Source organism: Tupaia chinensis, unplaced genomic scaffold (genome assembly GCF_000334495.1).
Source record: "Tupaia chinensis unplaced genomic scaffold, TupChi_1.0 Scaffold000628_1, whole genome shotgun sequence".
Taxonomy (NCBI): domain Eukaryota; kingdom Metazoa; phylum Chordata; class Mammalia; order Scandentia; family Tupaiidae; genus Tupaia; species Tupaia belangeri.
Window position 1 is genome coordinate 3533506 of NW_006160148.1, and position 12113 is coordinate 3545618.

General features: G+C 55.3%; 1 protein-coding gene and 1 long non-coding RNA gene across 3 annotated transcripts in view; one reads left to right on the plus strand and one right to left on the minus strand.

The window, feature by feature from the left end:
• Position 1: 1 nt before the first annotated feature.
• LOC102491097 (uncharacterized) lies at positions 2-4988 on the plus strand. 2 transcript variants are annotated; one of them, XR_001371206.1, is made up of 2 exons: positions 2-48; positions 4295-4988. It is a non-coding gene; the product is annotated as an uncharacterized LOC102491097 (long non-coding RNA). The 2 variants fall into 2 exon arrangements; XR_336152.2 differs by lacking the exon at positions 2-48 and adding an exon at positions 60-4033.
• Positions 4989-9116: 4128 nt separating this feature from the next.
• The window catches only part of TENT5B (terminal nucleotidyltransferase 5B), a 7255-nt gene continuing 4258 nt past the window's right edge, over positions 9117-12113 (minus strand). The window contains exon 2 of the mRNA XM_006159466.2: positions 9117-10985. Coding sequence (XP_006159528.1) covers positions 9984-10985 — 1002 coding nt within the window. The 3' untranslated portion in view covers positions 9117-9983. The remainder of the gene's footprint in view (positions 10986-12113) is intronic.

Here is a 12113-nt window from a genome sequence, read left to right on the forward strand (position 1 = left end):
GGCAGGAGGGGACAGTCGGGGGGCCGGGGCCCAGTAAAGGAGGCTGAGGTGCGGTCTGAGCGGCTAGTGCATTCGAGGGGCGGGCCGGGGAGGTGCAGGGCCCGGGACCTCCCTTCCCTGGGGCCTCTGGTGTCTGCTGGGTCCCTGATACTTTCCGCTGCCCCCTCTCCCAGACCACCTGGGGAGTGATGGCTTCAAGTCCCCTTTACAGTTGGACAAAATGAGGTGCTCAGGTGCGAGGAGGGGTTTGGCGGCCCGTTTCCCGCTGGGAGCCTGCTGCACGGACGCAGCCTCCCTACGTTAACCTCGCCTCCATTTGCGTTGCCTCCCCTGGGCCCTTCGGGACTGGAAGTCATGCCCTTGAGACTGCCGGTTCCGAACTCCCGTAGTTCAGGAGGGCAGAAGGACGAGGGCCCAGGGCGGGCTGTAGGGCTGAGCTCTCCTCTCGGACTTGTTTCCTGCGCAGGGAGACGGAATCCCAGAGAGGCTGAGGGTCAGAGACGCTGAGAGTCGGTTTGGTGATACTCAGGCTTAGGCCCTTCCGCTGGAGGAGAGCACTTTCTCATGCCTTGGTGCAGCTTTGCCAAGACGACAATCTGACATAACCAGCACCGGCTAGGGGTGGGAGGGGTGGAGGGTGTTCAACACCTGCTCAGTTAGGGGCCTCCCTCCCAACTTGTCTCTAAGATGGCTCTGCCAGGAATGGAGCCAGGTGACATCTTTAACAGGCCCCAAGAGGGCAGGTATGCAGCGGCATCCTCAGGGAGGCCTTAAAGGGCCAGCCTGAGATCTGTTTCTCTTGGCGTCTAAATGCCCTTCTGTCCCCCCATCCATCCCCCTGTGCCACTCAGCTGAGAGTGGCTGGGCCCTGGCCTGCCCTGCAGCTCTCTGGTGGAGTTTCCCTGCAGCCTCACGTGTCAGCCTGTGAACTGAATCACCTCCTGGAGGGCTGTGGTGAGCTTCACACACACCAGAGGGTCTTCTCCATAAGTCATGGAGAGATGTTTTATTCTTTGAAACCACACCTGCAAACAGGCACTGTGTGTGCGGGCGGAGCCAGGGGCTCACTGAAGGTCTCCATTTGACAGCGTGGAGAGGGCATTTCTCAAGGTCACAATGCCAGCAGGTGGCAGAACCAGGTCAGGGCCTCGTGTGCCCTTCCTGGTGTCCTGGGCAGGGGCTGGGGAGAGTTGGCTTCTGGTCCCTGTCTGCCCCCCTCTTCACAGCTTCCTCAGTCCCTCCTTATGTCAGGCTTTGGGAATGGGGTGAAAGGGAGAGGAGGATAAGGCCATTCCAAGGTCCTTAGGGTCAGCACATGGCTCTGGCAGGCTGGCCCTCCTGCACCTGCCCTCTCCCATGTACCAGTCTTTCTGGCTGGTTTCTAAGTTCTCAGCTGGGAAAGGGAGATCCAGGTGGAGGTATCAGGCTCAGAGAAAGTTTGGGGACCAGGGAGCCATGAGGGCCTGGGCATCGTCTGGTCTCTCCAGAGAGGGAGGACCTACCAAAGCCACTGGGGTCATTTGGGGTCTAGAGGCACGCAGGCGACAGGGACATTTTGGAGGTGGCAGTGAGGGAGCTCAGGCCGCAGTGCTGGGCCTTAGCCAGGACTGTTTGTTTTCTGGGTTGCAAAGGAGGGGACACTTGATCCAGAAGAGCTTTCAGCTAATGGTGGAAGTGCTCTATGCCATCACAATTTTGCCTTTCTCCGGGATTTGTTGGTAATCAGCTTTGTCTCGATTTGGGGGCAGGGTGAGTGTGTAGAGAATTAGAGCTAACAACAGCTGGAGAAAGTGCTGTGTGTGGCGAGCGGGTGGGAGACAGTAAGTGGAGATTGGTGCTCGTGTCCCAGCTCTGTCTCCTCCCTCCTCCTCTTCCAGATGTCCCACTGCTCCTCACCCAGGGCCTTGGCCCGGCACCCAGTGCTCCGTGTCCTAAACGCCAGCTGCTGGGTACTGCTCTGTTTGCTGTCCCTCAGCCAGCTAACAGGTCACCTTCCAGCACTTGCCTGGCCCTCCAGGGCCTGTCTAGAAGCTGCCCAGCCTGGCTTCATTTCTTCTCTATCACTAGACATGGATAACAACCCAGTCCAGGGACTCAGAAAACAGAGCTGACTCGGAGCTTTCAGGAGCTATTGTCTCCCAGCCTTTGTCCAGGTGACTTTCCTGGTTTTCACTGTCCCAGGGACCCCCCTGGGGGCTGGGCAGTTTGTTGTTGGAGGGCTGTTTAGGCCCTTGCTAATAATGTAACCCCTGGGCAGGAGACCAACACCTCACCTCCACTCCTACCTCCCGATTTGCTGAACACTTTCTTGTTGGTCCCTAGCCCTGGGACCTTGGAAGACCTGTGCAGAGGACATTAGGGTTTTGTTGTCAAGAGGGAACCTAGGATCCCAGTGCAGGGAGGTGAAGGAAACATGATCCTTTCTCAGGCCAGTGTCTGACCTTGGGAGAACAGCAGGTCTAGTCTCACCTGGATAAACCCCTTCCTTCTCTGGCCTGGCCCCTGCCATATGTGGGTGGTGCCACTGGAGGGCAGTGTGGGACTGTTTCTCCAGATGGGGCGTGGCCTGGGATAGGTAGTCTCCATCGCCCTCTGGTCTTCCTGGCACTGTCTAGGCCTAGAGTTGTAAGAGCCCGGGAGGCAGAGCAAGCGGAGTGGCCTGAGAGTGGGAGTGTGCTTCCCATGGTGGCTTCCTGGATGGGGCGGGGTTAGAGACCCTAGCTGCACCCATCAGTAGCTCCCTGGGGAGAGGAACCCACTTGGAGAAGGGGTGCAGCAGAGGCTGTGTGGCTGGGCAGAGTTGCAGACCTTGGGGAGAAGACCATCAGGAAAGAGAGATTTGGCCTGGCCACAGAGTGGCCCCAGAGATTAGGCTGAAGTGACAGGAAGTGCCTAAGGTGCTCCAAGGCTACGCTGGATAGTGTCAGAGGGGCTTGCTTTCCCTGACCCTGACCCTGACCCTGACCCAGACAGGCAGTCCCTGAGAGCAACTTGGAGGCCTGGGATTGTCCGAGCTGAATAAGAGACGCCTGCTCGGACCTGCCAGAGGAGAGGAATCTGGGAATTGGAAATCCCCAACCTATTTCTTCCCACATTGGTCCTTGACCGCACCCTGGCCAGGAGTGCTAGAGGCAGGGATCCCCGGATTCTGGAATAACACATTAAGCACCTCCTCTGGGCCAGACGCTATGCTAAGCACTTTATGCCCATTATCTGCTTCAGCCCTCCCAGCCACACTGCAAAGTAATTATCCCCGTTTCCACAGACGAGGAAGCAGAGTCACAGAGGGTATGTGACTTGCCCAAAGACATAGCACCTGAAAGGGGGGAGGGGTCCCTCAAACGTTGGGCCACATCATGCTTCATTCATTAGGCCAGTGAGGGGGTTTCTGGATGTTACTTTGAAGCTGTATTGCCACCCCGATCCTTGGTTGTGGGGAGGGATATTATGAGATGCTGGAGAGTGGCAGAAACACCCCCTTCCCACTTTCCCCTCAGGTCTGGGCACACCCCAGCAGGACTGTCTGGGCCCTGGGGGTTGAGTCAGACTGAGTCAGCGCCCCTCGCTTCTGGCGAGGGTGGCCCAAGGGTGCCTTGGAGGGCTGCCTCCTTTCCCTGCAGATCTGGGCTGGAACGTTTGGTGCCAAGGAGAGCACAGAACCGGGATAGCAGAGGAGGAGGGTGACGTGGGGCGTGGCAGAGCAGAAAGGGTCCCAGACGCAGACAACAGAACAGGCCTGGGACTCTGTCCTGGCCGGGAACTTGCTGGGGGAGGAGTGTGTGTCTGTGGGGGTGTCCTTGGGCAATGACTTTCCTTTTCTGAGCCAGTTTCATTTGTGTGTTTGCTCTTTGGTTTTGTCTTTGAGGGGAGCCAGGGAAGTGATAACATCTGAGTGCCTAGTACCCAGTGGAGATCTGTGAGCAATGGAGGCGACCAGGACAGCACCCCCAAGCAGTACAGGCCTGTTCTTAGCTAGCGCATCACCATATCAGGACTCCCTGGACCACCCCGCCTCCCCTACTACAGTCTCTGGGTAACTCCATAAGAGGAAAGGTGGAGGAGGGGGTAGGCTTTTCATCCCAGGAACATTCCATTCCGGCTACTCAGGCCAGTGGGGCTCAGGGCCAAGGACAAAGGCCCAGGGGAACCTCTGCTTCTCCCAGGAGCCCCCGCCCTGAGCCCCATTCCCTAATACTGCCTCCTGTGCCTTCTCTACTAGCTGCTGAAAGGTTTGGGTGGGGCTGGGTGGCTGTGGGAAAGAGATCATTAAAACTCTTGGGATTATTCTTTCCAGCTCCTCCCAGCTCTTCAGAGCCTCCATTCTATGGTTCTGGACTCCAGGATTCTGTTCCTTCCCGGCAGCTCATTCCGGATGACTTGGAGGCTCGACGTTACACCACCTCAGCACCCTCCTCACAGGAGCCCTGCCCGCGCGGTGGCAAGGGGCTGGGTCCTGGGGACTTGCTCATACTAGGATTTCTTTCTGTATGGCACGTTGGACTTGGGCTGGTGCTGTACAATGTGACTACAGGCGCTGAGATAGAATCAGATGTTTAGACAAGTCTCAGCTCAGCTGGGGCCCCCATTTTAGTAGACATTATTGTTTCGAAGTCTAACAGCACCAGGAGGCCTGTTTGAGGGAAAACATCAGTTTGAAAAATCCCTGGCTCCCGCTTCCGAATTTCCCTCATCTTGTCCCCCCTCCCCTGTGTAGGAACTTGCCTGGGCCCCTCGGAAAGACAATCAGCTACTAGCTCCTGGGGGATTCACCTCTTTCTCAGGAAGAGGTGGTGGCACTGTGAAACTTCTAAGCAAACTTTGAAATGAAACAAACAAACATGTATTCAACCATCTTGATGATGGAGGGAAGGGGGACACATTTACTCACACCCAACCCAGAACTTGTAGAATTCTGCAACTTGAATGTGTACTGAACTAGTTCCCTGACTGATACGTCAGGAAGAATAAATCTCAGCCACGTGAGGCAATGCACCTGTTTTGAGGTTTACTTTGCAAGAGTCCTCGCTGCCTTTCCTGTGTGTGTGTGTCACGGCTCTTTACCTCGGCAGTTCCTCGAGCAGCCGCTGCTGGGTTTCGTTTGGCAGTCTGCCTATAGACTGGTTAACAGACCGATTTCACCCTTCACCTGGCTCACAGCTGACCCTCCCCAGGAAGTCCTCCCAGTGAAGGACGTGATGACGAAGCTCAGGTATGGGAGTGCATGTGAGACTGGGTGACCCTAGGGAGGTGTGCATGTTGGTGACAACAGGGCAGCATGATGGCCTGTGGGGGTTCGGTGTGTCAGTGTCTCAGCAGGGCGAGGGCACACTCAAATGGAGGATGTTGAAAAAGGGGCTGTTTCTAAAGGTCTGGGAGATGCTTAAACTGACCAGGATTGTGCCAGCTGGAGGTGGTGGTTAAGGTGCTGGACCTCACGTGGGTGACTCCGAGGTTCCAGTCCTGGACCTGGTGGCTTGAAAAGCACACAGGTATGTGTATAGGCCTGCCCAGAATCTTGAGAGAATGAGGGGTGATTTCCCTCTCTCCATCAAGCACACATGCCCTATGGCAAAAATCTGAAAAAAAAAAGGGGGGGGTAGATATAGTGGGGCAGCAATAAATTATGACACTATTTCAGGCTGACCCACAGGAAATTTCGGATTTGTGTCTGGAGACTTCCTGAGTACGCAGGGCACATGTATGTTCCGTGACCTGGCGGGGGGCTGAAACTGGGGGTACATGGTAGTATAAGGACTATGTTGGGGGTCCTGCCCTTCCTCTCTGTGTCTCTGTTTCTCCCACTCATGGAAGAAATAACTTTTTATTATTTTTTAAGTTGCTATCATGTGCATGTGCATGCCAGAAAGAGAGCAAATGAACAAGAAGGAAAATGAGAAATCGTCCCCCAGGGGGGATGACCAGGCCACAATCCCTTGTTCCCTATCCTCCTCTTAGGACTTTGGGACACACACACATACTCAGTGTGACTTTCAAGCAGCCCAGCTTGGACTGCGAAGGTGGCCATGTGAGATCCAGTGCCTTAATCTCTATCCAGCCTTTATTTGGTGGCCCAGTAAATAGCCTTTCATTAAAAAAAGAATAAACTGGCCAGGGCTAGTGTGGCTATCTGGGCTAGCAGCAGTGGAGAGACTTGACAAGCCCTGTGGGCCTGAAGGGGCGAAGGGGGGATCTGTGTGGAGAGGACCCCTGACAGGAGCTGTCGCCAACCCTGACATCCTGGCAGGGAGGTGGCAGGAAGGATGAACACCTCCTCCGCCTCCCTCCTTCCTGCTGGTGGGGGGGGGGGTTCAGTGGGGCAGGAACCCAACAGGAAGCCAGGGAACAAGGGAGCCATTGATGTGCAGTCTGTAGATGTCAGCTCCCCAGGACAAGGCAGGGAGCAGGGTGGAAAGGGCGTCTGGAGGAACCAGCCTATCATGCAGCTGCCTGAGGGTGTCTTCTGTTTCCCAAAGTCCACAGCAATGCTTTTTTCTTTTGCTATAGGGTGTGTGCGCTCGCCAGAAAGACAGAGAGACAGAAAGTGAGAAATCACGGCCACGCCGCAGTCCGTTCTCCTCCATTTTCCACTTGGGATCTTGGGCACGCACGCACATGAGCCTGACATTTTAAGCCACCAGGTCCAGGACGCGAACTGTGGTTGACTACATGGGAGTCCAGCGACATAGCCATTACGCTAACTGCTGGTCCCCAGCAATGCTTCTTCACCCAGCCACCAAGCTGCAAAGGGTGGGTGGAGCGTTCCTTGGCAGGCATGGTGGGGTTGGAAGGTGGAGGACCAGGCTTTCTTCCCTCACAGTTTCTGATTCCCAGTCCCTGATTCCTGCCTGTCTGGGAGTCCTCGATGGCTGCAGGAATTGTCCACGAGAGAACAGTGTAAGCCACTGAGTTGGTGTTCTCACACCTGGAAACCCTGCACCCTGTCCTCAAGACACCCACAGGCACGCTGCCACCACAGTCCCCTGACCACCACAAGCCATGGCTAGTGTCACATGGACATCAAGGAGTACATCTTGGCACATTGCTACATCTGCTGTAATTATACATAAGTGACAAATGTCACGGTAACATCAAATACGTCACCATATATATGTAAAGGAGACATATCATGATCATCCACCTGAAATGACAGTGTAGGGACAGGACGTTGCAGGAGCTGACAGTGTCTCAGACAAACCTCTTTGACCCCTCTGATTTCAGTGTCTTTGTATATAGAAAAGAAACAGTACTCGTTCTTCTCTTGAGTTGTGTTGAGGGTGAAATGAGGGACAGTGGTCAGGAAGACCTGAGCACAGTACCTGGCCTGGAGGAGAACACACCAGAAATGATAGATACTAGGAGGAAATGCTGGCTCACATCCCCCTACTTCCTCACACCGTGCACATGTGCAGACGAGCACCAGCAAGCACCACACCCACACAGGCCGGCCAGACACCCCCAGACTTGTCAGCCAGGGCACGTGTACTCTGGCAGACAAGGTTTCTCGGCTGGGAAACTTTGGTTCGCTTCCTACCACCTTGACATCTTTGTTTAATCAAATGTCACTTTTCAACGAGGCATATCCTTATTTTTGGAGAGGTTTTTGCTGTAGGGCACGTGTACTCACTGGAGACAGAGAGACAGAAAGTGAGAAGTCACCCTTCGGGGGGGATGGCCACGCCACAATCCCCTCTCCTCCATTCTCCTCTCGGGATCTTGGGCACACACGCACACACACACTTGGTGCTAGTTTAAGCCACCGGGTCCAGGACTCAAACCGCGGTTACTACATGGAGGCCCAGCGACGTAGCCATTTTGCCAACGGCTGGTCCCGAGGCATATCCTTCTTTTTAAAGTTGCAAAACCCAGCACTTCCAATCCTTTATTCTGCTATGGATGTTGTTATGCACTGCTGACCTTTTAGACCATATAACTTAGTTTATTTCCTCCTTACACCACTAGAATGCACTCTGTCCAAGGGCAGGGATCTATGTCCTTTGCACGGGATGTATTCCTAACACCTGGGAGAGTACCTGGCACACTGCAGGCTGAAGGCAGTCTGTGCACGTGTGCCACATGATGCCTGGCTTTTTCGGAAACGAGCATGTGCAGGTGGACCTGCTCCCACTGCTGTGAGCTAGGCCTGCTGTGCTCTGCTCACACTGTGGGCACCCCGTCTTGCCCAGGCTCGAATGGCTAAATGAGGAGCTGGGATAACTACCGCCCCTCCCTAGGATCCTAGTTGGGTGGATGCAACTGGGATGGGGCTGGAGCTGTTATCAGTCACCAAGCACTTGCCCTTGTGGTTGTTCTTAGCCCAGCAGCAGAAGGGGCTGGGGCACCCCAGGGACCCCTTGGGCAGGTGAGGTGGCTGGACTTACCAGGTGACCTAGGGCCTCCTCTGTGGCTTTGTTTTGTCCACCCTGCCTGGAACCATCAAAGTTACCACTTCAGAGACCCTTAATGAGGCTGAATAGGTTAAAGGCTTTGCAATCCTGGGATCAAAGAGGCTGGGTAAACAGTGGCAGCGTCTAGGCCATGACGGCCTCAGGCCTCGAGGGCACAGCTCTCTGGGAGCTTGCGGCTGACTCTCCTAGACAGCCTGGGTTTGGAGTGACCCCGTTCCTCCAGAGAACCTGCCTAGAGCAGCCAGAGCAGACTCTTGGAGGTGACAGGGAACTGGAGTGCTGAGGGATCCTTTCCCAGTTGGGTGGCCTTACCTGGGCTTTGGCTCTCGGGGACCCTAGAATCTCTAGTCCAGACTCACTCAACTCATTCCCTGGGAGTGATGGGGTGGGCAGAGCTGGTGTCAAGTAGCCCTGTGCTCTGGGGTGTGAGGCCAGGTTCAGGACTATTAGAAATGGATAAGAAATGTTAAAATAGTCCCTCTTTAAGAGGAAAGCCACAGAACTGCTGTGGCAACACTCGGGTGCAGTTCATGCCAGACACTAACTCCCAGTGTGCAGTCACAACTGGTGTCAGTGCGGAGGGTAGTCCCCCAGCCCCCAGGAGGCCCCTCCCGCCATGTCCTCCCCATACAAGCCAGATTCAGACAGAGGAGGCAGCTGCAGCCTCCAGTCGGGGGAGGTCCCTCCTCTAAAGGAAAGCACATTGCTAAGCTCAGTGTAGATGATTTTTATTGGCAGGTATTAAGGTAACGAATCCAGAGGGATTGAAAAGGAGGTGGGACATGGCGCCCCTTCCACATGTGAGAGCCCTGAAACCAAGCCAGTGGGGAAGAACACTTGACTGTGGCAAATTTGGGCCTAGCACCCTCCAAAGAGCAAGCTCCCCGGCAAGTGTGTTCCTCACAACGCAAGGGGAAGGGAGCGACACAATGGGAGGCCGTGGGCTGCATCTCACCCTGGCTGCTGGGCTCCAGTCCATCACTCACCTCAGCCCCTCCAGGGCACGACTTCGTAGCTTGGGGTGTGAGTTTCATGAGGCCAGCTAACTCACCCCCTTCCCAAACGCGGGGATCTGCCTCAGTTTCCCTCCTCCCAGTGATTAGCCAGGCTGGACCCCCCCAGGCCATTAGGTCCCAACCTGATCCAGAGTCAATGGTCCCCATCACATGCTGTTAGTCACCACGTGGGCTGCAGCGGTCACTGCGGACTGGTCCTAGTCAGAATGACCCTTTCTAGGCCACAGAAATCAACCCAAGGTGCTACATCTTGAGGCTTCTACCCCAAACCTGATTTGTCTCCTGAAGGCAATCAACCCCCAAGACAAGCGCTGCACCCCACAATCATGCTGGTCCAAAAGCATGGAGCAAAAACCAAAGGGCCTCCTGCTAGATGCCCAGTGTGGCCTTAAGGGCCCGCCAGGGCCTCACTTGTGCAGTCTGGTCGGCTCAGGCAAAGGCCCCACCTTGCAACAGTGCGGGGCCACTTGGCACAGGCCGCCCTTCCCTGGGCATGTCCTCCACACACTCCTGGAGGCCCCACCCACCCGGCGAGGCCCGTCCCTTTTGGCCAGGGTCTGAGTCAGTTACAAGGCAGCCAGGTGGGATAGGAGTGGGCTCCAGGCGTCACGTAGTAATTGACAGTGGTAGGCACGACCCCATCGGGGCCTGGAGGGCGCCAGGCCAGGGCGGCGGCAGCAGCTGGGCCCTGCTCAGCCAGCGCCTGGAGCGCCAGCGCGGTGATGAGGTCGAGTGTCTGGCGACGCTCGTGGTTCATAAGGCACACGGTGCTCTCATTGACCACCCGGTGCAGCGTCACCAGGCAGGCATAGCGGCGGGCAGCCTCTGTCCCCCCGAAGTGGGCCTCCAGGTAGCGCTCCAGCGTGCGTCGCTGTTCCGCCAGCTCCGGGAAGTCGATGAAGAAGCGGGAGCACATGTAGCGTTGCAGGGCACGCACATCTGTGCTGGGCTGTGGCCGGAAGCCCCTCACCAGCAGGTGGCAGTACTTGAGAAGGCCACCGCCACGGATCTCCTCGGGGCTGCGAGTGGCGATGACTCGGTGCCGCAGGTGCTCCAGGGCCTCGGCGAAGTCCCCATATAGGCTCTCACCTGTCACTGTCGGGTGGAAGGCCTCAGACATGGGCGTGGATGAGCACTGACCGAAGAGCAGCAGAGAGTCCAGAATGATCTGGAAGGAGTCTATGCTAAACTCAAACTCGCGTCTCACCGAGTCCACAAACTTGAGCTCTACGTTCTTGCCGCTCTTATTCGACAGTGAAATGAGACTCCAGCGGTCTGTGTCTGTGCACACTTTCACCAGCTTCTGCACGTAGGCCTCCTTGAGTGTCAGTGGCGTGATCTTGGCCCGGCTCACACCTGCTGGCAGGAAGTCTAGCAGGCAGCCCAGCACCACTGCCTTGGTCAACTGGAAGGACGCCTCGCTGCGCAGGTCCACCCGGAACACTAGGTCCAGGTCCTTGTAGCCCAAACCACTCTCAGGGTGTAGCACGTGGCTGGCAGCCGAGCCGTGTAGCCGCACACTGTGCACACGTAGACCTTGTTTCTCCAGGCTGCTGCGGACCACCTGCAGAGGGGACGGCAGCAGGGAAAGATGTCAGAGCCTGGGCCCCCTAGATCCACTAAGGACTTCTAGGTGACCCTCCCAGCAACATTGGCCACTGTCAACTACTGACAGCTATGGTGCCTTTTGAAAGTCTTTTAACTCTCCAAAGTCTCAATTTCCTAATCTGAAGAACAGGTTTGGGGGATGATTCAAAGCAATAATAGCACACACATGTATAAAATCTACCACACCAGGTCCTGGTCTTCATGCAATAAGATATGAACTCCCTTAATCCTCACAACATCCTTATGAAGTAGATGGACAGATAGAATGTTGGAGGGGCCAAGAAATGGAGTTTCTTGTTCACCAGTCACAGAGCTGGGGAACACAGAGCTAGGAATTGAACTCAGAGCACACATCTTAACCACTAAATAGTCTACTTCTCTCAGTCTGCAAGTAGATTTGTACCAGGTGCTGCTCAAATATGCTGGGAATATAGCAAGCAGGTCCACTCGCTACCACACTAACCCTCACAATAATCCTATTTTGAATGTTATCATTCCAGTTAACAGATGAGGGACCCAAGGCACAGAGAGATTAAGAAACACATCCACGTTCCCGGAGCAGCCAGGCTGAGGCCAGAACCCAGCTGAGCTGGATTCTCAAGTCCACACATGCTCTTTTGACTATGACACACTCGTCTCAATTCATCCTTACAAGAACCCAGGGAGGCAAATATTATGCTCACTTCGCAGATACAGAAACGAAAGCTTATAGTGGCCAGATGACTAAGGCTCAGAGGAGAAGCCACTGAGAAACAGCGGGGCTGGAAGTTAAAAGCCTGTCCGTCTGACCCTTTTCCCTGTTTGGAGAGGGGAGGAGTTGGGATCTCAGGAAGCCTCCCAAACCGAATGGGGAGAGATAGAGGACCTTGCCCGAGGGCTAAGACTTGGTCTCTGCCCTCAGACAGTCCCCAAGGCCTGATGGCACAGGAACACAACAGGCAAACCTACAACTCTTGCTGTTCCTTTAGTTAAAAGAACCTGGGGCATCTGGTGGGAAGAGTGAAATTGGGAGCTCAAAGCCCAGTTTTCTCAGCAACCCAAAGTCCTTTACATACTGTCCACAAAGTGACCAGGCAGCATTCCT